This window comes from Carassius auratus, chromosome 49, assembly GCF_003368295.1.
Source record: "Carassius auratus strain Wakin chromosome 49, ASM336829v1, whole genome shotgun sequence".
In the NCBI taxonomy this organism is placed as follows: domain Eukaryota; kingdom Metazoa; phylum Chordata; class Actinopteri; order Cypriniformes; family Cyprinidae; genus Carassius; species Carassius auratus.
The window spans coordinates 13,197,498-13,221,963 of NC_039291.1; the positions used below are offsets into that span (position 1 = coordinate 13,197,498).

The 24,466-nt window shown below is 36.2% G+C and overlaps 3 protein-coding genes and 1 pseudogene across 4 annotated transcripts in view; 3 read left to right on the plus strand and 1 right to left on the minus strand.

The window, feature by feature from the left end:
• Positions 1–7,675: 7,675 nt before the first annotated feature.
• Positions 7,676–9,644, plus strand: LOC113066298 (uncharacterized). 2 transcript variants are annotated; one of them, XM_026238169.1, is made up of 3 exons: positions 7,676–8,828; positions 8,945–8,978; positions 9,355–9,644. In XM_026238169.1, the coding sequence occupies exons 1-3, from the start codon at positions 8,055–8,057 to the stop codon at positions 9,426–9,428; spliced, it is 882 nt and encodes a 293-aa protein (XP_026093954.1). In that variant the 5' UTR covers positions 7,676–8,054; the 3' UTR covers positions 9,429–9,644. The 2 variants fall into 2 exon arrangements, with proteins under 2 accessions (XP_026093954.1, XP_026093955.1); XM_026238170.1 differs by lacking the exon at positions 8,945–8,978 and having other exon boundaries at positions 7,678–8,828.
• Positions 9,645–11,114: 1,470 nt separating this feature from the next.
• LOC113065919 (deleted in lung and esophageal cancer protein 1-like) lies at positions 11,115–17,162 on the plus strand (annotated as a pseudogene).
• A 1,994-nt stretch (positions 17,163–19,156) lies between these two features.
• acaa1 (acetyl-CoA acyltransferase 1) lies at positions 19,157–22,889 on the minus strand. Its single transcript, XM_026238171.1, has 12 exons — positions 22,612–22,889; positions 22,441–22,534; positions 21,693–21,750; positions 21,528–21,607; positions 21,387–21,429; positions 20,905–21,003; positions 20,740–20,820; positions 20,434–20,624; positions 20,177–20,356; positions 19,975–20,030; positions 19,743–19,888; positions 19,157–19,597 (listed from the first exon to the last, which is right to left on the minus strand). Exons 1-12 carry the CDS (start codon positions 22,762–22,764, stop codon positions 19,522–19,524), a joined length of 1,257 nt encoding a protein of 418 aa, XP_026093956.1. The 5' UTR covers positions 22,765–22,889; the 3' UTR covers positions 19,157–19,521.
• A 588-nt stretch (positions 22,890–23,477) lies between these two features.
• The window catches only part of LOC113066300 (mitogen-activated protein kinase kinase kinase 3-like), a 65,196-nt gene continuing 64,207 nt past the window's right edge, over positions 23,478–24,466 (plus strand). The window contains exon 1 of the mRNA XM_026238172.1: positions 23,478–24,043. The gene's annotated coding sequence lies outside the window, so the exon portion shown is untranslated. The remainder of the gene's footprint in view (positions 24,044–24,466) is intronic.

The window sequence follows — 24,466 nt, forward strand, 5'->3', positions numbered from 1 at the left end:
CTTATACAAAAAGCATTTTCTGCAGCTGCACCACTTAAAATGTTATTAAAAATTAGACATTCCGGTTGAAGTGTAAGTAACAATACAGTAAACTAAAGAGTTCTAAGGAAAGAAGGCGCAAAAACACATTTTAAGAAAAAACACAAAATGTTTTTGTTAGATGTTTATAATGCAAATAAACAACACATTTACTTATATAGTCTCCTATAAGACTGTATCTGACCACAATAGAGTAAAAACATAATGAATGTGAAATATTATATTGATTCAAAATAACTTCTTTATTTTAATGTAATTTTTAAAAGCCATTTATTAATGTGGCATCGAATCTGTGTTTTATCTCTTGTAAAAAAAAAATATATATATATATATATAAATGTCACTTTTTATCACTTAAATGCATAACTTGCTGTACAAAGTAATTAATTTCTTTAAAAGAAATCTTACTGACTTCGAACAGCAGTGTACATTTTGTGGTTTAAAAGTCCTTAAGTTTTAGTGGCAGTTTTAATTGTCTCTTTTGTTAAGATAATTCGAACAAATCACTCTGGATAAGTTGTCTTGTTGTTGTTGTTGTTTTTTAGGAGTTTCTTCTGGGTGGCTCCACTGGCACTGTTAGCTACTATGGTGACGTCCTAAATAAACATGCCATTTTTTTTAGTAAAGGGTAGTTCTCCGTGATATTTAGTGTATTTCTGCCGTCACGTTTTATATTGAGATATATGAATAGCACGTTTCCATAAAATATCACCGTAAACCTACGGTTTGTGTCGGGCATTGAAATATTAAATTGCGTTTAATAAACCAGTATAACATTAACTGTATAACGTCGAACACAAAATTAAAAGTTATAGAATGGTATAGAAATTATGCAATTTTCATTTTCATTTTCAACTTTCATAAATGTTTTTTTTTTTTTTTTTTTTTTTTAGCTTGAAAGTAATTGGTTTTGTTTGGACAGTGATTATTTCAAAACAATGATTATTTCTACTATCCACAGTGTGTCGTCAGTTAGTGAGTCGTCTTATGACACAAAAACCCATGTAAACAGGAGAATCCTCTATGTCTCCAAAGTAAAATCAGCTTTCAAATAGTGTGTGGACAGCGAGCTTCTCAGGAGCAACAACTTGATTTTCCCACTGGACTATACAACAGTGCATTCCCCAGTTATTAAAAGCCCAAAAGGTAATTTTTCAATGACCAATAAAGTAAAAACATACTTAAATAATAAGATTGCATACCATAATACTGTAATTTTTCACAGGCAAGTTCACTCCAGGCTTTGCCCAGCCAACTATCTCTTATGATCTGCACATTTGCACCGAACCAGAGGATGATGGTTACATTCAGGCCCAGAGCCTGCTGGAACAATCAGAGCAGAAACTCACGCTCCCTTCCTCTCCAGAGTCCAGCTCCATCAAGTGCACGAAGGCACACCTGTGCAATAATCATGCTGTCTAATTAGCATCTTGATATGCCACACCTGTGGGTGGATTGTCTCGGCAAAGGAGAAGTGCTCACTTACACAGATTTAGACAGATTTGTGAACAATAATTGAGAGAAATAGGCCTTTTGTGTACATAGAAAAATTCTTAGAGTTCAGTTATTATTAAGTCTTGAGTTCAGCTCATGAAAAATGGGTGCAAAAACAAAAGTGTTCCGTTTATAATTTTGTTCAGTGTAGTTTATGTTTCCAATTTCTTTAACTTAAAAGCTTTGTTTGGTGCATAAAGCTTGTTGGATGGAGAAGCTCAGTGCTCAGAATCAGGCAAAAGACAGGGCTTCCCTGCATAAGCACAAAGACCAACAAAAGTTTCTACGCAACCCTCACTTCCTGCTCCCAAATGCTCAGCATGACAGAAAGACTCTCATCATGCCAGAGAAGAGGCCAGAGAATGTGGGAAAGGGCACAAAAAACACTGGCAGAGAAAAGTGTGCCTGTGTTTTTGATTTTAATATCATACTTAGAGATACACTCGATATTGATTTATTTGATGTATAATTTCTATAACCTCTATGATTAGCTAGTATAATTAGTATATTCATTTTTTTTTTTTTTTTACCGGTTTCTCATCTTCCATTGGTCAACAAAAATTGGCCACATCACCTTTAAGGGTATGTAAGTTTTTGACTTTAATAAAAAATAATAAAAAATACCATAATATGTTTGCAGATATTTAAGAAACATGCTAAGTTAACATACTTGTTTATCTGAAACACAATGCTGCAGTCAGATATTCTCTTTTGAAAATGTGTGTTCTGGGCCGGAATGTCAGTGTTTGCTTTGGTTTGTGAAACCCAACCACTGCCAGTTTACCCAATTGTATTTTGGCAACCCGGGTTGCCAATTGGCAGAATACATAATTTAATTCGTCATTAAGAGAGCTCGATCCTGTTGTTGTTGTCAATCTTGCAACCTTCTTTGTGAAGTTTGAGGAGGAGGGGCTTGGTGAAAATAACCCTTTCCAAAATTTTGAATTTAGACTGCAATAGTTCAACCACTCAGTGTGAGTCATACATAACACCTTTAATTAACTAATAACCAAATAATCAAATTCGAAGCAAATAGAAATAATTTTTGTAGTTTGGTCAGCTTCATTCAACCATTATTGCCATAATATTTGTGCAGCTTGGGTAGGGGAAATATAATACATGAACACTCAAGAAACAGATCACACGGATTGTATTAGAAATGCTGATCTGCATGTATTGACACATTTCATCTGAAAAGGACAACATGAAATTGCAAACGAGCAGAATGGATTATTCTGTGAGTATAATCAGCCATATAGTCTATATAATTTTTTATTCTGTGTCTTTTATTGGCCTTATTGTCTCCAAGCACATATCAGCATTCCAAATGAATCACTCCATTGCCCGTTTCACTTGTCTGGGCCAAATGAAATGTCTTTGGCCATTTGAATGAAGAAATTTTCCCTTCACAGTGGCCAAAGAATCACAAGACTGTTTTCTGCTTCTTGGCAGTCAAAAGCAGAACGAAAGATCCAGTTTGAATGAGATACTCAATAAAGTGTGGCTGGGCAGTTGAAACAAAGCATGTACTGCAAGAAATTAGGTTCAAATATTTGACTGTATGTGGGAAAGTATATATTTTAGTTGTTGTGACTGGTCACCATTTTTAAACACCTTTTCCTGTGGTTAATTTCTAAGTGAACAAATGTGTTCTGTAAATTAATAAATTATTCTAGTTTACTGCACATAAACTGTTGGACGGTTATACAACAAAACTACTGCATTATTAATTTTTTTACAGTATTGATTTAGTAATCAAGGCATGTCATCTTAGGATGCATAGTAGAATAAATATTCTGTTTATTGATTTGGGTATTAATTAATGATAAGCTCATAAATGGCAATTATTGTGACAAAATTCCCTTTCCTTTCTCGCCCATCTTCAATCGAAACCACCTGTGATCATCTTCACTGACTACAGAGTAGGACACGTCTACGAGGTATAAAAGCACCTTATATTTCATTCATTGGTAGCATTTGAATCAATAATAATATTCATACAACATGAAATGTATGAAAGTATAAAATTATGATTGTGTACTGCATGTTTTTATTGACTAAGTCAATAATGTGAGGTTTTTACTTTTTACTTTCCCTACTGCGTAACTTCTGAATGGTGTCTTTCCAGTTCGGTATGTTTTCAGTTCTTAGAAGTACCTACTGTTTTCTGTGGACAGGGGTGGAGCTCAAAAACATAACTGTGTCTAGGCACCACATTCAAATGTTTTCTTCAACCTCCCCATACTTCCCTGTTGGTTTGGGTGAGTCTAAAGAATAAAAAAAGCACCTGACCTCATGAAAAACTCATTTATGTTGCCAGGAGTACTCTGCATTATTTGCATTGAAGCTGAACTGAACTAGAGGAAATGGCAGGGTTTTTAATGTTAACTAAAACTAAAACCATTCAAATCATTTTCATTACTTCGTGTAAAATTAAAAAGTTCACCCAAATGTTTAATTCTGTCAGCATTTACTCACTTTGAAGTTGTTTATGAGTTTCTTTATTCTGATGAACACAAAATAAGATATTTTGTTGAATCTCGGTAACCAAACTTTTGCTGTTAGCCTTTTTTACTTCCATATTATGAAAAAAAAAAAAAAAAAAAAAAAAAAACACTATGTAAGTCAAAGGCTAACAGCAAATGGCTTTTCTGTTTGATAGAAGAAGAAAAAAACACATACAAGTTTGGAACAACACGAGGGTGAGTAAATGATGACAACATTTTCATTTCTGAGTGAATATCCCTACAACTGTATTAAAACTATATATAATTTCACTTATAATAATTCTTTGGTACTATTTACCCTGCAGCTCGAGGAGGTAGAATAGGGAAACAGGAAACAGCGACATCTATTGTTAAAAATGTGAATAATTACTACTGTACCACTGAATATCTGCTTTGAGATCAAGATAAGAAACTGTGTAACAAAGCTTTATGTTTCACAGACAGGTTCCCTGGTGAGGGGGGAACTGTCGCTCCTGGAATGAGTTGCCAGTATATGGTGCATTTTGCTCCAGACTCTCTGGCTGACTATGAGCACGTTCTGGTTGCGGAGATGCAGGTCCCGTATCCTGTCATTATACAGACAGAGGCCCGCAGACCACCTCCAATATTCAGCTCTTTCAACATCTAGGTCTTAAAGAGATAGTTTACCTAAAAATGAAAAACAACAGTGAAAGTCAGTGGAGTGCAAAGTTATTTGGACCCAACTGAAATTGAAAATACTTGATCTGCTTGTTCACTGTAAAAAATGGCTGTGAAATCTACAGTTATTTACTTTTTACAGTAAAATATTGTAAAGTTTACAGTAAGACTGTAAAAATCACAGTAGTCCAAGCATTACAGTTGAAATCACAGTAGTCAATGCATTACTGTAAAAAAATCACAATTTAGCCACTATAGTACTGTAAATAGTAAAGTAAACTACTGTAATTTTCCTTTTTTTATCATATCTTTCTTTGTACCCCTTTCACATGGACGGCTCCAGATTATTGTTGTTCATAATTCATCACCGGAATATGATGTAAATACTCGATGGTGAGCTGGTGTGTCATGTAACTTGTACTCTGATGCACCTGCTGCAGGTTTCTATTCCATACAATATATATTTTTTAAAGAATTCACATAAGATTCCAAGAATATTTTTTGTTTGTTTGTTTGTTTGTTTTGTGACTGTAAATGGGTGTTTGGGTGTAAATGGGTGTTAACAGGGCAATAAAACATTTGATAAGCCTTATCTTAAACTTCTCCAAAGTCTCAGCTGACATGGTCTAACAATATAGGCTTCATAAACGCATAATTTTTTGAGATATCATCCTCAGATTTGAACTGAAGAGCATGACCATTGGTTATAAGTTGCAATAGTATATTCACATAATTATGTATATTAATATTTAAATATTAATATTTTATACATTTAATAAATATAATCTTAATATTTGTTGTTTTTATTTTTGAGCTTATATATCTCAATATTAATAACATCTGATTAATTTTGAGTTTTGAACTTGAGCCAAAACTCTCAAGCTTTGTAAATATATGTTGGTTATGTGTCTATTCATGACTTACAAGCAGCAGCCTTTTTATTTTGGGTAGGCTATGTCATGTGCATTACTTGCCAAAATTGGGGCTGTCTGGTTAACTCATAAATATGTACCATGGGATTTTTATTTTACAAACATCAGTGTTATACATATTTTTTTCTTCGGAAGCAGGCAAGATAAAGGTGCAAGTTTCCAGAGCTGTTTGGCGAAATCAAAGCGCCAGAGTGGGCGGAGTTTACCCAGTCTAGAAAGATCTAGAATCTGTGGGGGAAAAAAGCGCGAAAGAGGCAGCAGCACTTGAATTTCTGACTCGTCGTCAGTGACAGACAAGTTCCGTTAATTCTCAAATCTAAGTTTCTTTACACACGGCTTTGTCTTGTATTTATTTTGTTTTCGTCTTTGTGTTGATTTCTTTAACTTTTTGCCTGAGAGGAATTCAGCGACAACGTTTCCGTGAGAGCTCCGACGGAGACGTCTTCGCAGCCGTTAACGTTAAGCTCCGTTAATAACAGACTATTAGTCAAATTTACGTTTCTTTATACACGGATTTGTCTTGTGGTTGTAAAGTTATTTATTTTGTTTTCGTCTTTGTGTTGATATCTTTCACTTTTTGCCTGAGAGGAATTCAGCGAAAACGTTTCCGTGAGAGCTCCGACGGAGACGTTTTCACAGGCTTTAACGTTAATGTATTTTTCCCACCCGTGGCCTCTGCCGGAGTTTCCATCTTGGAATCGCGGATCCTTCACAGACTGCTTATCGGAACTTCCAGAAAATCAGTAAGTAACTTTACCATCACTACTTCGAGCAAAAAAAAACAAAAAAAGAAAAAAAAGAAAGTTCAGTGCCACACCCTTGTCAGGCTGTGGAAAGCCAACAGCCTGTAGAGAACCTTGCAGATTATTACCCTCTTTCTGTATATAATCAATTTGGTCTTAATCTTGTTGCTCTGCATCATTCTGTGTTTCAGAAGAATGAGTAATGGACTCCATTGAGAAGGCAATACAGGCCGTGCTACCACAGCTAGATGAAGCAAAGCTTGAAACTTTAGTCAATGAGTTGGTGAAAGTAGGTGTTGAAGGACCAGATGATCTGCAGTTTATTCAAGAAGATGACATCAAACATCTGATCACACCCATTCAGTGCAGAAAAATTATTCATTCCTTGAAAGGTGAGATTAGTTCTTTTAATTAACATATATTAGTTGATCCGCTACAATTAATAACTAAATAAATCCGCAATCATTCAATCATAATTTTGTAAAAAAAAAAAAAAAAAAAAAGTGTTTATATGTGGATGTTAGTGTATACCTGGTCCAAGATTCTGTCCCCTTTGGTCAGGCAGGTGACATGTTGATAGAACTTGAGGAGTACAGATTGAGGTTAGAATTATTGAAATCCCCCGCGGCAATAAATGCCCTTCTGGATGTGCAGTTTGCTGTTTGCTAATGGCAGCATATAAAGCCAAATTTGCTTTAAAAAAAAAAAAAAAAAAAAAGATGGTATATACGGGAAAAATAAAAACTATATTCTTGCCTCTGCAATGCTGTCTCTGCACTAGATACAGTTATTCCACGCAAAACTCCAGACCCACAGCTTTCCAAAGAGCCTAATCACTTGATTATAGGCCCAAGTATGTAAGAACAGTGCAATACAGTACAGAAGGATAGTGGTCGCATTGCAATTGAAAACAGCATTTAAGATATTGCCCATATTCCCCCATCCATGCAGATCCCATAGTCATGCATTGCATTTGCTCTTTTTTTAAACACATTGATTTTAACATACACCTGCAATGCGGCTGAAAAAAGCACATCATCAAAAATATTTCAATGTTAACATGTAAAATAATTTTCTTGTTTGCCATCAGTTGACCTCAAATCACCCATCTAGGCTGATTAGTAATTGAGATGAAGCCATGACAACCATTTTTGAAATGACCCTTTTCCCAAGGTCAGATTTAAATACATTTTAGTCTGTTATTTAGTATTTTTTATAGTTTGTTTATTTGAACTGTACCAGAATCCAAAAAACAAAACAAAAAACATTTTATATAAATTTTGTTGGTTTAACCCTATATTGACCTACCTATAAGGACTTGACGGCCACCATTTTGATTTTATTTTATTTTTTAAGTTTTAGTTTAAGTACATCTGATACTATTGTAAACCACTAAGAAACCTTTTGTTAGATTTTTTTTTTTAGGGTCAAACCTTATTTTCACCTGACTATTCTGTGCTTTCACAGTGTGTAATGCAGGTCCTTCCAATCCCCAGCTGAGCCCTTCATCGTCTGAGCCACTGTCAGTTGCCTATTCCAGCACATGCCCCATATCATCTATAAGTCCCATTTCTGCATGGGTGAACAGTTTTGAGGTGCCATGGAACAAAGTGAGGCTGACTCTTAGAAGAGCAGTAGATGCTGGTGAGAGGCCAGCTCCAGGTGACCGCAGACACTTGATAAAAGTCACTGTTGATGCGATGAGAGAGCGTTCCTTGAACCCTACTCGCAGAGAGTGTGTGGTAGTGGCTAAAGCTATAACTCAAAAATATCCAAATAGCTTTTTAGACAAAAATGAAGAGGGGGAGCTAATTGGATGTGGGTATTTCAGCGTTATAAATCAGCTCAAAACCAGAGTAGAATATTTGAAACGAGGCAACTCTCTTTCCCGTCTGAGGAAGCACAAACGCACCCAGAGAGATGATGAGGATGGTGATGATGACCAGCCAGCAGTAGCTACATGTGCAAGAATCGACAGTTATGGGTGTGTTCGTTGGCAGCCAGCGGACTATCCAGATGGGGAAACATCAGCATCATTAGAGGAAAAGAAGCTTGAGATGATTGATATATTCAGCCAAGAGGGACTAAAGGGCGCTGAGAGAGGAAGGGTAGAAGACCTAATGGCAATCACTTATGCCAAACAGCGGGAATACATCAACGCAAAGCCTTCCCCAAGCATTCTGGATGTGGGTAAAGAGTGGCCATTTCTCTTTTCACAGAAGTTTTTATTGTCACACTTCACCACTCTCACCAATGTTGAACTATACACAAGACTGAATGAAGATATGGACAAAAAGGGTAAAAGACAACTGGATTTCTTCAGTAGTCAGATTACAAAGTGGAGGAAAGAAGTAAGAGCTGTTCTGAAGGAAGCCATAAAGAAGGACCGAGAAGGATCTGATGGCCTAGCAGCGATGCTTGTGATGTTGTCACACTTCAAAGAGCAAGAGGAGTCACTTTTTCTCATTGCTGATGTAAGTTCCTTAATTATTTAAATATTTTATTTGGAGTTTTCAACAATTAATTGTCACATTTCCCTGTACACAATTGTATCACATTTCCCTGATTAGAGTGAGAATTGTTAATGCAGGTTGACGAACCTCCAGTTTTTCAAGTAAATACAGGTTTGTGTCAGGTTTATGTTATTGGTGGTTGAAGCACTTTTTCCTTGATAGACCTCACCTCACAATATAACCCACTTGGTGCAAGCTTCTATCTCAATTCCTGGGTAAATGCTGGGTAAAGTCACTGTTGTCCACTGTGAGCACAATATTTTAATTAATATTTTAATTAAGAGAAAATTGATGTAGTGTTGTAATTGATAAAGATATTGTGGTACTTAGTTAATTTTTTTGTGTAAACCTTTCACAAACCTTCAGAGCAAAAAAAAGGACCATTGCTCATTGCTTCCTTATCATCAAATTTCAAAAAGCTTTTTCTATCCTAGAGATAATATACAGTCTACCTTGTTTCAAGTAACTCTTATCTTTGCTGGCATAGGAGACTACCACTCCCGCAGACGCAGAGGCCCAGCTGTCTCTCCCAGTCACTCCAAGGATCATCATGCTCGGTAAGTTTCACATTCAATGTTAACGAATCCTTTGAATGTATAGGGCACAAGCAAAACAAAGTTTCTGGAAAACACTAGTGAATGTGTGTTGTGTCATTCTCTGCTTCTGCACCAGTCAGTAACAGCACAGTCACTCCAAAACTTAAGTTATGTGGAGTAATCTCTCATCTTTAGTAGCCACCTATAATGTCGTGATTGCTATTTCAGATTGCTTGCTATGCCTGTATCACTCATTGTTTTTCTATCACGAAACCAGTTATTGCTGCTTAAAGGATTAGTTCACCTCAAAATGAAAATGTCCTAATAATTTAATCTCACCCCAATGCCATCCAAGATATCCATGTCTTTCTTTCCTCAGTGGAAGAGAAATTAAGTCTGAGGAAAACATTTCTGGATTTTTCTTTGAATAATGGACTTCAATTGTAACCAACGTTTTGAAGTCCAAATCAATGCAGTTCAATTGTTAGGATTGAGTTGGGAACTAAATCTTCACATCGAAAGGTCGCGCTCCATTTCGCCGGCCATCTTTGCGTATTTCCACCGGCGATATCGAGCGCAACCTTTCGACTTGATGTAGTTCCCAGCTCAATCCTAACAATTGTAGTTAAAAAGTATATAAATTATTATTATTTTTTTTTTAGAAAATGACCAATCATTTCGCTAGATAAGACCCTAATCCTCAGCTGGGATCCTGCACAGCCCGTTGAAGCACTTCAAAGATCTTTAAAACTGCATTGATTTAGACTTCAAAACGTTGGTTACAATTGAAGTCCATTATTTGAAGAAAAATCCAGAAATGTTTTCCTCAGACTTAATTTCTCTTCCACTGAGGAAAGAAAGACATGGATATCTTGGATGGCATTGGGGTGAGTAAATTATTAGGAAATTTTCATTTTGAGGTGAACTAATCCTTTAAAGGGTTAGTTCAGCCAGAAATAAAAATTATGTCATTAATGACTCACCCTCATGTCGTTCCAAACCCGTAAGACCTCTTCGGAACACAGTTTAAGATATTTTAGGTTTAGTCCGAGAGCTTTCTGACCCTCCAATGAGAATGTATGTACGGTATACTGTCCATGTCCAGAAAGGTAAGAAAAACATCACCAAAGTAGTCCATGTGACATCAGAGGGTCCGTTAGAATTTGTTGAAGCATCGAATATACATTTTGCTCCAAAAATAACAAAAATTACGACTTTATTCAGCATTTTCTTCTCTTCCGGGTCTGTTGTGAGCGCGTTCACAACACTGCAGTGACGCCCCTGACATACAATACTGCTGACGTGTTTTCTTTGTTATTGGTTGCACCAGAAAACACGTCAGCAGCGTCGTATGTCAACAGTCCCGTTCACAACAGACACGGAAGAGAAGACAATCCTGAATAAAGTCGTAATTTTTGTTATTTTTGGAGCAGAATGTATTTTCGATGTTTCAATAAATTCTAACGGACCCTCTGATGTCACATGGACTACTTTGATGATGTTTTTATTAGCTTTCTGGACATGGACAGTATACCGTACACACAGCTTCAATGGAGGGACTGAGAGCTCTCGGACTAAATCTAAAATATCTTAAACTGTGTTCTGAAGATAAAAGGAGGTCTTATGGGTTTGGAACGACATGAGAGGGAGTCATTAATGACATAATTTTCATTTTTCATTGAGGAAGGTCGTAATCCCACCTGGTGCTCACATGGCAGACTTCACCACTGCCTTGGCCGGTCTCTTCGCCTGTTACTATGTATTCAACCTAGAGTATCAGGTGGAAACCAGCACAACACTGGAGTTTGTTCAGAGGTATTTTTTATCTTAAATAGCTCGGGGTGAAAACGGCTAACGTGGTTTATCAAGTTAGTGGTATTACCTCCTGCATATTCTATTTGTGCGTGACATGAGCGCACACAGTGCGTCTTCTGCAGGATGTGCTTACCAGGTTGTTCATAAAAGCTGAAATGTGCCCAGATGTAGGCTTTAAAAGTAGTTGGAGCATCTTTAATTACTCGCACTCGCGTCTCGCCTCCCTCTGCCATTTTATGCTACCGCGACAAATGACGTCAGAAAAGTGTCAGTACGTGGTGGTGTGCCACAGAATCAACACCGGCTGCCTGCCACATTGCGTTTCATTATTCATTTAAAAAAAAAAATAGTGTTAAAAGAAAATGATTAACTCACCCTCCATTTCTCTCAGCCGCCAAAACGAATTTTTGTCCCGCCAAAGCCATTTGAATGGTGTGATGTAGATGACTGCTGCACTTGTGACAGGGCGCATGTTACTGATAGAACGAGCAGAGAGCCCTGGCCGCGCACGCACTCTCACAGTCGTCAAACTGTCTTGCTCTCTCTCGCTCCCTCAGGCATGTGGCTCAGTGTTGTAGAGCATTGCATTAGCAGCACAAAAGGTTATGGGTTCAATTCCCAGGGGAACACATGTTAGGAAATAAATGTTAGCCTGAATGCACTGCAAGTCGCTTTGGATGAAAGCGTCTGCTAAATGCATAAATGTAAATCTAAATATTAATCAAAATCAATTGAGAATTGACATGATGGTAAAAGATCGGAAGACCGAAGTTCATGTCGAGCATTCAGAGATTTTGTTTCCCCTGAATTACCGCTGGGTGTGAATTGTGCTAAACAAAACATTGCCTTATGTACTCTGAAAATTGTTCCGCATCAGCTGAAATAAAAACACTTTCAATAAACAAACAAAAAACTATCCAGTGATTAAATGTTTCCTGTGTTGCCAAAAATCTTGTGCAATGTCCTAAACTCCCGGGATAATAAAACGCGTGCCATAGTCCGCTACTGACACGTCCGATTCTCGAACTAATGACTCTTTTGAACTGATTACATTTAATGAATGGTTAAAACAACTGATCTGTCCAACACTGAACTCGCGAATCGTCTGAATCGGTGTATAACAAATTGGTAACACTTTACAATATGGTTCCATTTATTAAACTGGTTAACTACATTAGTTAACATTAACTAATAATAAACTGCACTTCTACAGCATTTATAAATCTTTCTAAATGTTCATTTCACTATTTACTAGTAGCCTACATTACTAAAATAAAAAGTTGTATTTGTTAAAAGAACACTCCACTTTTTTTGGAAATAGGCTCATTTTACAACTCCCCCAGAGTTAAACAGTTTAGTTTTACCATTTTCGAAACCATTCAGCTGATCTAATGTGTTTTCTTCTTTAATTTCAGGGCTCCAACTAGGATTCTAGGTCTCCAAGGTCAGGGCATGCAAGAGGCCATAGTGGCAGGGGAAGTTTATTTTCCTTTCTGTTTTAAATGTTGATGCAAATGTTAAATATTTAAAAAAAATTTAATGTTCAATATTTTATTTTATTTCAGTATTGCCATAGTGTTATTTATTACTCTTTAGAATGTGGTAATAATCAGTTATTTGCACAGCTTCAAAGTAGTTAAATTTTTTGACCGTGTTGTATCAATTTGCGTTATTGTTCTGCCATAGCAACCAGTCATGTGGAACTAGTGAATGAACTAGTAACAGTTTGCTCTGTAACTTTACAAAACTTGTAATGAAATAGCCTCGTTTTGTAAAATTTTCTTAAGTCAGTAATTAAATTTAGCAACAGTAGAATACGCAGATAATAGACTTCACGCCATTAAAAATTACAAACACAGAATGTTCGTTAACTTTGGATGGCATAATGGCATGTTGTCCAATGTCAATTATCCCTTTATGTTGTACCTGTTTTGTCATTCCTGTTCACCAAATGTTTTTAAATAAATAACTGTTAACAATTTTCTTATTGTCTGCAGTTGATTGCAGGGTTTTAGAATATGGGTGATTCTTTTAATGATGGCTAATATTAAATCACAGTGATACAGTATTTAAATTGTACAGTGAGAAACTAAATTTACAGTGATTAAATGTTATCTACTGCTTATAGTACTGTATTGCATACAATACATAAAAACAGTGCTTAACTGTTTTTTGTATGTAAATACAACTAAAATCAGTGTTTCATTGTTTTTTTTGTATTTTACAGTGAATACACAAAATACTGTAAATGGAAGTACAGTACCCTTACTGTAAAACGTATTCACAGTAACTTACTGGCAACAATTAGCCAGTAAGTTACTGTAAATACAACTAAAATCACAGTATTTAATTGTTTTTGATTTCACAGTGTATACATAAAATACTGTAAATGGAAGTACAGTACCCTTACTGTAAAAAATATTCACAGTAACTTACTGGCAACAATTAGCCAGTAAGTTACTGTAAATACAACTAAAATCACAGTATTTAATTGTTTTTGATTTCACAGTGTATACATAAAATACTGTAAATAGAATTACAGTACCCTTACTGTAAAACGTATTCACAGTAACTTACTGGCTAATTGTTGCCAGTAAGTTACTGTAAATTTTACGGTACATTTTTTACAGTGTTTAAATAAACCGTTGCACAACTGAACTTTCATCTGTACTACATAAGCTGACTACAAACAATGTCTTAAAGTAAAAATGAAATCTATTTTCAGAATGCATGTTTTTGATCTTATTGTGAACTCATTTTTATTTTTTATTTTCAATCAAAATGTAATTTTGTTTTTATAAATGATCAATACTTGATGAAATAACAAACTGGTGACTTAGGCTGGACATCTCCAATCATATAGTCCACTTTAAAAATGGCCTGTTCTTCACAAACAATTATGCCACAATGAAATTTAACACTTTTCCACTTTTCCTTTTTTTCAGGTACAGGTCAGCTGATCACTGTGGAGCTGGTATCAATATCAGGCGGAGAGCATCTGCCTGAATTTGGGGAACTGTGTGATATCACGGCTGAACATTATGTCAGATTCAACCCAACCAATCCACATTCCACTTTACAGAAGAGTTCCCTACACACATCTGTGTAAACACAGAATAGTATGTACAGCAGAAACTCACTGGCATATTTGTAAATCATATTTTTGTTTATGTGTAGACACTTGGAGTTCCCGTACCACTGGCAGAAAACCTAAACTTATATGTCTGTTGTCTGAAGAGACTAGACCCCTTCAGAATTCAGCATCATCTGTTCAGCATTACAGAATTAGGATCCTGAGCCCTGCACAGGCACATGAGTTCCTGCTCACATACTGTCCAAAAGATGTATGTGCACTCATATAGCAGTATATCAAATGATACTAAAATAACTCTCTAATCTATTTTTTTCTATCTGTCTCAGTTAAAAGACTACCACAGTGTCTGCTAGTTGGTGATCATGGACGTTCTCGATCCAGCCAGAATCAGTGACAATCAGTCATTCACTTTGAATGTATTGACAGTCATGGAATTGAAGTGAAGCCTTCAGCAGGAGAAATAGTTCAGAGCATTATCAGTCAATGAATGTATGAACAAACAGATATACTGTTTAAACTTCTGGAGTCAGTAAGATTTTCTTAAAGAAGATAATACTTGTATGAAGGACACATAAAGTTGATCAGTAGTGACAGTAAAAACTGTTTCTGTTTCATTGCTGTTCTTTTGAGCTTTATATTCATCAAAGAATCCTGAAAAAATTAAGCAGCACAACTGTTTGCAACATTGATTATAACAGGAAATAGCTTACATTTACAAGCAGTCGTCCAGTCTCCTCAGGTGTGCTTGCTGAGCTGTAAGCTGGTGTTGACTGATCTGTATGTAGATGGTCCAGACAGACAGACAGTTACCTTGTGTTACCTAGTTTAACCGAACAATACTGTCGGCCCACTTTACCTGGAGCAAGGTGAGACAGTTTAGATGATGTGTTTATATCAAGATGGTTTTATCTTGTTCAAAAAACCCAAGCCAGTGTCCATTGTCTGGAAAGAATGCAAAAGTGATGTTAACCCGTGATGTGGTATAATTCACTCATAACTCATTTATATAATGCAAATCTTTAGGTCATATTTAATTCACTAGTCATTAGTATATATATATATATATATATATATATATATATATATATATATATATATATATATATATATATATTTATTAAGACATTGTTGCAATATCACTTGTCTTTTTCACTGTTACATATTTAGTGTTAATTCAAGGGATGCCGATCACCAAACAATCACACTGGACAGTGAGCATGAGCCAGTAGTCATTAACAAATCTATCAAAAACTCTGAAAGCTACGGTACATATCTTTATTCCAAATTGTTTTAGTATTAGTACAAAAAAAAAAAAAAAACTTTTAATTAACCATTTATATAGTCTGAATTTATTGTAATATTGCGAAATATCATTACAATTTTAAATGCATGATCCTCCAGAAATGATTCTAATATTGTCCGGTAAAAGTTCTCTTTATTATCAGTGTTTAAACAGGAGCGGTGCACCCTCCCACTCTGTCAAGGAGTGCAAAAATACAGCAAAAAGCATATGGTGGGTGGTGGAACCTATTCTTTTGTGTTCTATAGTATCAGTGAAAGTGAAAAAGCAAAGTCAAAAACTCATTTTCTTTCTTTACTTCCAGAATTTGTAAACTGTCTTCTTTCCAATGGGAAAGGTGCAGCATCCCTTGTTGAACCGAATGGTGGGATGCTTGGCCCATTTGAGACTCGAACCATCAATATCACTGCTTTCACCAATATTTGTGGGGGATTATCAAGACAACCTCATTTGTCAAGTATGACACAAAACATTCAAACATCTTGTTTCATAATAAATATTTTCCCTTTCTCAAATCAAACAGCTGAGTTACAGTGAATTTTGTCTTTTCTTTTCTTTCAGGTTGGAGATCTACAGTAGATCCAACTCCCATTCCTGTCCAGATGAATTCCTGACATTGAATTCACAAATGGACATACATATTTTCTGAAACCTCCCAGATATCCGTGGGTGACCTACAACTTGGAGGTCGGTGATAGTAAATTGATAGACCTGTTGGTTGCATGTGATGAACCCTTTCCTCTGAAGGATGCTGATAGCAGTGAGGTTCTTGGAGGGCTGGACTCATCCGTCATGTTCCCTCACACATGGGACGACAGTCATACCCCTAGCTAGGAAGGAACAAGCTCAACTTTCATGACCAAATCTGTGAGTCTAGGCTTAGTTTTCATGGCAACATTCCAAAACCGATACATTTTCTGTTTTGTAGGATGATTTTGGGGAGAATGAGGGTGAATGTGATGGAGAGGAGGGCAGAAACCCTTCTAGGACTCTGTCTCCAGTGAAGAAGCAGTTTTCTGTGTTTCTGAAGCCTCATGAAGGGAATGTCTCTGACTACCCATACTGCATCACTCCACAGCAAACCATAGGTTATGGAAATCAATACTGTTTCAGGTCTCCATTAGGTTCTGTTTTATTTCCATATCTGGATTAGGAACATTAATGATGAGATGTGCTGGAGGGGAAAAAAAGCATTTAATGTGCACTTTAGTACAGGTTGTTCCAGCAGGGGGCAGAATCAGCATTCGTGTGCCTTTCACGCCTCTGATCCTGTCAAGTTCAACCAAAGGTGTTTGTGTTATGCTCTAGGTTTCATGAACCTAGACTTTAGATATATTAATCTTATCCAGCTCTCTAACACAGACTACATTGTGCTGCATTCACAATCACTTTCAAAAAATGAAAAACAGAATACGTTTTACAGGCAAAGTAATGTCATTTCACTGTTATTTATCTTGTAGCTTGCATCATTGACTCCAGGCAAAGTGGAGAGAGCACAGGGCTATGAGCCAGAACCCTTGAGGCTGGACAATGTAAAACCTGCTGCGTGAGTTACAAATGTGTGTAATTCATCTGTTGATATAGCAATCAATTAGTGATGCCCTAGCAATGCCTGAGCTCAGAAGTGATTTTGATAATAATTTTATTCATTTTCATTCCTGACCTGTCTGAATGAAGCATGTGAGGAATCAGATGCTCAGCCTTCTGTTACTCTTCTGTGCAATGATGCTGGAGAAAAGACGCCACAGTTTCGGCAGAGTTTGACCATTCAGTACAGCAATAACAGTTAGCTCCTGTAAATATCTAAAATAAGTCTTAGATCAAAAAGCTCCCTTTGAGGTTCAAAAAGCTGGTATTAAAAATAGAGCTTTAAACAGAATATTCAAGCCTATTGCACATGAAGATGATAATTTTGCCATCCTGTCCCCATCTTGTGGGAGGCATATTGTCCTGGAACAATAGCCTCATTCCAACAAGTATTTATAGGGGAAAATTTTATTATTATTAAAAAAAATTTTTTGATGTAATTTTTAATACATTCTATATAAAAAAAAACGCTTATTATTATTATATTTTAAAGTTTAGGGTCAATTATATATATATATATATATATATATATATATATATATATATATATATATATATATTAATAATATAATTTAGCAATGATGCAGTCAATTGATTAAAAAAAATTACAGTAAAGACATTTCTATTGTCGCAAAAGATTCATTTTTCTAATAAATGTTTTTGTTTTTTTTACCTTTTTTTTTGACGAAAGTGACGTGACATACAGCCAAGTATGGTGACCCATACTCAGAACTTGAGCTCTGCATTTAACCCATCCAAAGTGCACACACACAGCCTTGAACACACATGCACCATGAACACACATGGAACAGTGATTCATTTATCATGAAATTAGAAAAAAATAAGTAATATAAAAAATAAGAAACGCTTCTTGAGTATCACCATATTAGAATATTTCAGAGCGATTATGTGACACTGAAGACTGAAATAATGGCTGCTGAAAATAGCGACACTGCACCTTTCAAGTTCCACTGTGGATTTTGGCACCTGCTGTGTTGGACAAACAACTGTCAAAGATGTTTACCTCTACAATAGACCTCTACTGGACCGCACTTACAGGTAAAAAGATCTGGCTTCAAAGTTCAGTCCACTGAACACTCCATTTTTTAACTGTATTGGTTTAAATATAATATAGTCTTAAACTTCATACTAAAAGCATTTTATCCACCGTGATCACAAAGAGTTCCAGGCAATCATCACAGTGCGGGGGTTTCTTGGGGAGATACCACTTGTTCTGAAGGTCAATGGAAGAGGATCATTTGATGATAGTTTGTCTTCAAATTCTGACCCCTGACAAAACACTGAGTTTCACATAAAGTCAGGTGAACTGAAATGTGTGTCATTCTCTCTGTGTACAGAAATTCATTACTTTTATTAGACTCTGATATCTGTTTACTTCAAATTCTGTATTTGTGAAAGTAGCATTCTTTTATTATTCTTTTATATATTAAAGAACAACAAAAAAAAGCATTTTTCAAATGGCCTAGTACTGTATGTTTTCAGACCGAGGTTCAAAGCTCAAGTTGTAGTTAAACAGTGACTTCAGACAGTAACTGTTCAAAAGTTTGGGGTCAGTAAGATTTTTAAGTATTTATTTTTATGTCTTACCCAGGCTGCATTTATTTGATCAAAAATAAAGCAAAAACAGAAATATTGTGAAATATTTTAAACGTAACTACTGTTCTATTTTAACATATTTTAAAATGTAATGTATTCCTGAAAAAATTCAACAGTTGTGCTGCTTAATATTTTTGTGAAAACCATGATAATTTTTTTTTGTCAGGATTCTTCAATAAATAGAAAGTAAAAAAAAGCTTTTAATTGAAAAATAATTCTTCTGCATCCTTTCGGAATAAATATATGATTTTCTTAATAAAAAAAAAAAAAAACTTACTGACCCTAAATTCTAACAAATGAGATGCATTACAAACCTTTGCAAATTACACCGGCCCACAAAACAGATGAAAACCTTTTGGTTTTTTTTTAATTCTTTCATTACATCCATATCAGAAGGCAAGAGCAGATCAGATTAATGTCACAAATCAAAGAGATTAAAGCTGTTACAGATACAAACATGTCTGTTTCCATGATCTGTTATCACAGTTGAAATGCAAGGCACTTTAAAGAGAGATCTGAAAGTTCTGAACGTTGAACATCCTCAAAAGTAAGGCCACTGATACGCACTAAATAAGACGTGTACGCTTTCTGCTTGGGTTGACAGTTAGACATCTAGCAGCTTGATTAAAAATAATTTGTGACTTGTTAGTTTCTCTGCGTGTCATCTGGAGATTTGCATCTTGGGATTTTTCACTAGGGCTTTTATCACTGGCCAGGATACTCAAAAACTGCAGCTGCTCCCATTCCAGTCCCAATGCACATGGACACCACACCATACCCTCTGCAACAAAAAAAACACAACACTGTAATAAAATCCATCAAAATCTGAATGGAAAAGTCCAAATTTGGGAAAAAAATTAATGGAATTTAGGGGGGGGGGGGATAATTCATAGGACTCTACTGTATGACTTTTTATGTGCGTTCACCTCTTGCGTCTGCGTTTGAGCTCATTGAGCAAAGTCACGACCTGTCGAGCACCAGTGCAGCCCAGTGGATGACCAAGAGCAATGGCTCCTCCATTAGGATTCACTTTCTCCATAGGAATACCCAGTTTTTCCACAGAATACACAGCCTAGGAAATTGGGAAGGCTGCTGTTCTTAATAACAGGAAAGTAGTGGAATAATTTAGGGATATCCAAGAAAATCAATCTAAGTCACCTGACTGGCGAATGCTTCGTTGATCTCAAACACATCAATATCATCCACAGTCAACCCTGCACAAGCAAATGAAATAGCACGCTTCATTTACAACCATTATTTAGGAATAATGAAAATGAGAATTCTCTTTCAATACATTTAAAATTATAACTATTAGAATATAAATGGTTCATTTGAGCCTGTGAGGCAACTGTACTCTCACCAGCCTGGTTCAGGGCTTCTGGGATGGCATAGGCTGGGCCAATGCCCATAACGTCCGGTGGAACACCCACCACAGCGCACGCCCTCAGCACCCCAAAAACAGGAAGTCCCAGTTTCTCCACTGTAGATCTCCGGCCAATTAGCACCGCTGCTGCGCCATCACTCACCTGACTGGCATTGCCTGCAATGGGAGCCGAAGAACTGAGTTATGGAATTTAACGTCTTATTTTGTTTTTCAAAACTTCTGCATATGCACACCTGCTGTGGTGCTGCCGGTTTCTTTAAATGCTGGTCGCAGTTTGGCAAGGCCTTCCAAGGTAGTCCCAGGCCGGATCCCATCATCCTTTGTGACAGTGATCGTGCGCTCAGTACCATTTTCGTCTACAAATTTAGTAGTGACTGGTGTGATCTCTTGCTCAAACAAGCCCTTTTTCTGTGCCATGGCTGCCCTAGTGTTATAAAAGTCCACAATGATTAGTCCTTTGAGCTGTTTTGAATGCATTTTTGCTAAATACCAACAACTAGAATTTATAAACTCTCTCTAAATGTCCTGGCGGCACTTACTTTTGTTGGGAGCTGAGAGCAAAGCGGTCCTGTTTTTCCCTAGTGATGCCAAATCTCTCAGCAACGTTCTCTGAGGTTATTCTGAAAGAAAACACACAGAAAACTAAGAGAAAAACTATATTTTAATGTAAATATAAAAACAGGATAAAAGAATAACATGCATACCCCATGGGAATGATGCAGTCCCTGGCTTTATCGTAGTCCATCAGTCGGGGGCTGATGTCTCCAGGGTTATTCGGTGAACGAAGAGACATGCTCTCCACACTAGCATTAAAAAAAAGGAAAAGTTGATGAGCTATAAGATTCAGATTCAAGTAGCTTTACATGGATAAAGCGATTTATAGCAATAAAATATAGACATGCACATTTACACACAATTAAAAATAATATTAATAAAAAAAACCTAATTAAAAAAAAAACTACAACTATATTTACAATATATTTTCTCTTCATTTTATAATTAGAATCAAAACAAAAAATGATAATAATTAAGACCCTGAAAGAGGTCTCAGTTGGATTTAGCAGCAGCAATAAAAGCAACTTAAAATCTTCAAGTAAAATACTTTACGTCTACTTTACGCATTGATTAATGCGATATCTTTCACTTCAATTGCTGAAATCAACAAATACAAATGTAGCATACTAACCCACAGGCAAGTCCCAGGTCATACGAACCTCCTCTGATTCCACCTTTAAACCGGGAAAAAAGCCTGTTTAAACTATAATCTTGTATTTTCTTATGGTTCGTCCCAAACGAGCCATTTTGCAGGTTAAATTGTAATTTTTACCTGCAATATTAAAAAGTGCTTGTAGTCCAGAAGAGCATTGCCTGTTCACAGTATAGACTGGTACAGACTCAGGAAAGCCACTGAAAGATAAAGTAAGTCTTGTATTTTATAGCTAATTCAAATGTTTTGCAATATCTTGATTTATTATTCAATTACTCATTTTACCTAAAAAATTGTGCGACTCGAGCCATCAGTGCACCTGCACCAGGTTGTAGTACATTGCCTGAAAATAGCAGTAAGTCTATATTAATGTATATTATGTTAAAGGACCAGTTCAACCAAAAATGAAAATTTGCTGAAAATGTACTCACTCTCAGGGTATCCAAAATGTTAATGAGTTTTTTTCTTCATTGAAAAAAATCACATTATGCCACTTGCTCACATGTGGATCCCATGCAGTGAATGGGTGCCGTCAGAAAGAAAGTCGAATTAGCTGATAAAAACATCACAATACTATACAAGTAATCAACATGACTCCAGTCCATCAATTAATGTCTTGCAAAGCGAAAAGCTGTGCGTTTATAATAAACAATTTTATCATTAAGGCGTTTTAACTTTAAACCACTGGATCTGACCAAAATCCGTAGATTCATAACGCTCCCTCCAGTGAAGAAATGAATCCCCTGTTGTTCTCTCACACCAACATTTTGCTTGTAAATGGTGCTTGATCTGTGCATATTTCTCTCCCGATTCAGACAAGACTTCTTTCTCACTGGAGAAAGCAATGTTATGGACAGAGGACTTTTCACTTCACAAATATTGTTTCTATCAGTTGTTTGGACTCTCATTCTGATGGCACACATTTAATGCAGAAGGTCCATTTGTGAGCAAGTGATGTAATTTTACATTTCTCCAAAATCTGTTCTGTTGAAGAAACAAACTCCTCTACATCTTGGATGACCTGTCATCTTACCAACACACACATCCCCTAGTAAAGAGGGTCTCAGTCCCACATCCTTCAGCACTGCACTCATCACGGCACTGAGAAGCTCATCTGGGGTAGTGTCCTAAAATCAAAAAGACAGATTTTAATAGAGAATACTGTGAATGTAACTGTCAATTGTCATATCGAGCGATAACATACCTTAAAAGACCCTCTCTTCGCTCGGCCGATGGCTGTTCGTAGTCCATGAACCACAACGATATCATTTGGATCAGCAGCTAAAGCGCTGCACTGCCTCATTCCCACACGACTATTTGACGACAGATGTCCTGACAAAACCTGCACTCTGTGCATTTTCGGGAAAAAAATTAAAATAAGATAAAATAAAATGATAACCGTTTATTGAGATATACACAGATGGTTCACAGGGTCTGATGCATGAACTATGCTCTACATTTCTAATGATGTTTCCTGGTGAACTTTGCTTCTCTGGTCAGACTGGATATCATTGGCTAGAGCGTTATGACGTTTTCGCATGGAATTATGGGGAATGAAGTACAAATCATTGTGGAGTTTTTAAATGCAAAAAGAAATGATCTTTGATGAATATAAAATTTATAATTTTTGACGGTTTTATAATTTTATACTCTTTATAATTCTTGCAAATTCTTTATTCATAAATGCTAAATGTCCAAAACTTCTATGTATATTGCATTCTGCAACAAAATTGCTTTGTTAATGGAGCCTCTTAAGGCTGTAAAAATTTTAAAAAACTAATTGTAGTAGAATATTTTTTACCTTAGCCTGTATTTATTTGTTTGTTACCCACTGTAGCGTTTTATCTATTTTTCATCTATTTAATTTTTATATTTATATATGTTGTACCGCTAAAAACTTAAAAATTACACAGACAAGGAAGGCCTATTTTCACATGTCTAAATAAAATTCCTTAAAAATATTAAGTAATTATATAAATAATATGTATATAAACAATTACTACTTAAAGTAAAATAATGACAATATAGTTTAAAAACCAATTATGTTTTGTCATAATTTTGCTTGTACCCCATCACTGAAACGTCGCGCGCTGTTGATGGCAGTCGGTCGAGGGCGCCAGAATCTCACGCAGTGCGCGCGTCATCTCTTCCTGAGCGAGGCTGACATTACTCTCACTCGCTGCTCCTCTGTGGAAAAACTCGGCGTCAGTCTGTTCTTGCGGAGAGGAAACTTTCTTCCTTTGACGGGGCGCAGTCGACAAGATTTGCAGTTTTCCCAAGCGCATACCGCTCCATCTGTTTGGATTACTGGCATCCGCGACTACAAAAACATAATCCGCCAATCTTTTCGGAAGGTGGATTTGTGCGGTTCCCCTTAATTTTTGCGTGACAACTGTATTCATGTGCTCGCGGCTTCCGGATCTCTCACTGTTTTTATCTCTCGCACAAGAGCACAGTTTGCGGATTTTAACCCTGTGAACTCGCTTTAAATCGCACATTGGTTTGGATCTCTCACTGTTTTTATCTCTCGCACAAGAGCACAGTTTGCGGATTTTAACCCTGTGAACTCGCTTTAAATCGCACATTGGTTTAATTAATAGTAAATGTCAGCACCAGCATGAAGATACGTACGTAAGGTGAGTCCTATCTATAATGATAATGACTGCACTTATATTGAAGGTATTGAGCAAAGATTTGCTATAGAGGGTAAAATACAAATTGTAATCGTTTTTGTTTTTGTTAAACATGATGCATTAGACTCCAGTCCAAATAGTATCAGGTCACAGCTGTTAAAGACAAACATATTCTGACATAATGTTCTATCTAGATATAGGCTGCATGTAGAGTAAAATATATGCGAGTAAAAAGTGTTTAGGTGCAAATTGTGACATTGCCTGAACATACACGTAAGTACTCTATCTCATTTTAGTGTGTATAAATATGTATCAAACTCTTAAATATCTAAAGAAAAAAGAAAAAAAAGTATAAAGGTATAGTTATAACCTTAGCTCATGAAACGGGCGTCTCTTCCATGAGATACCTGTAAGATTAAAAAAATT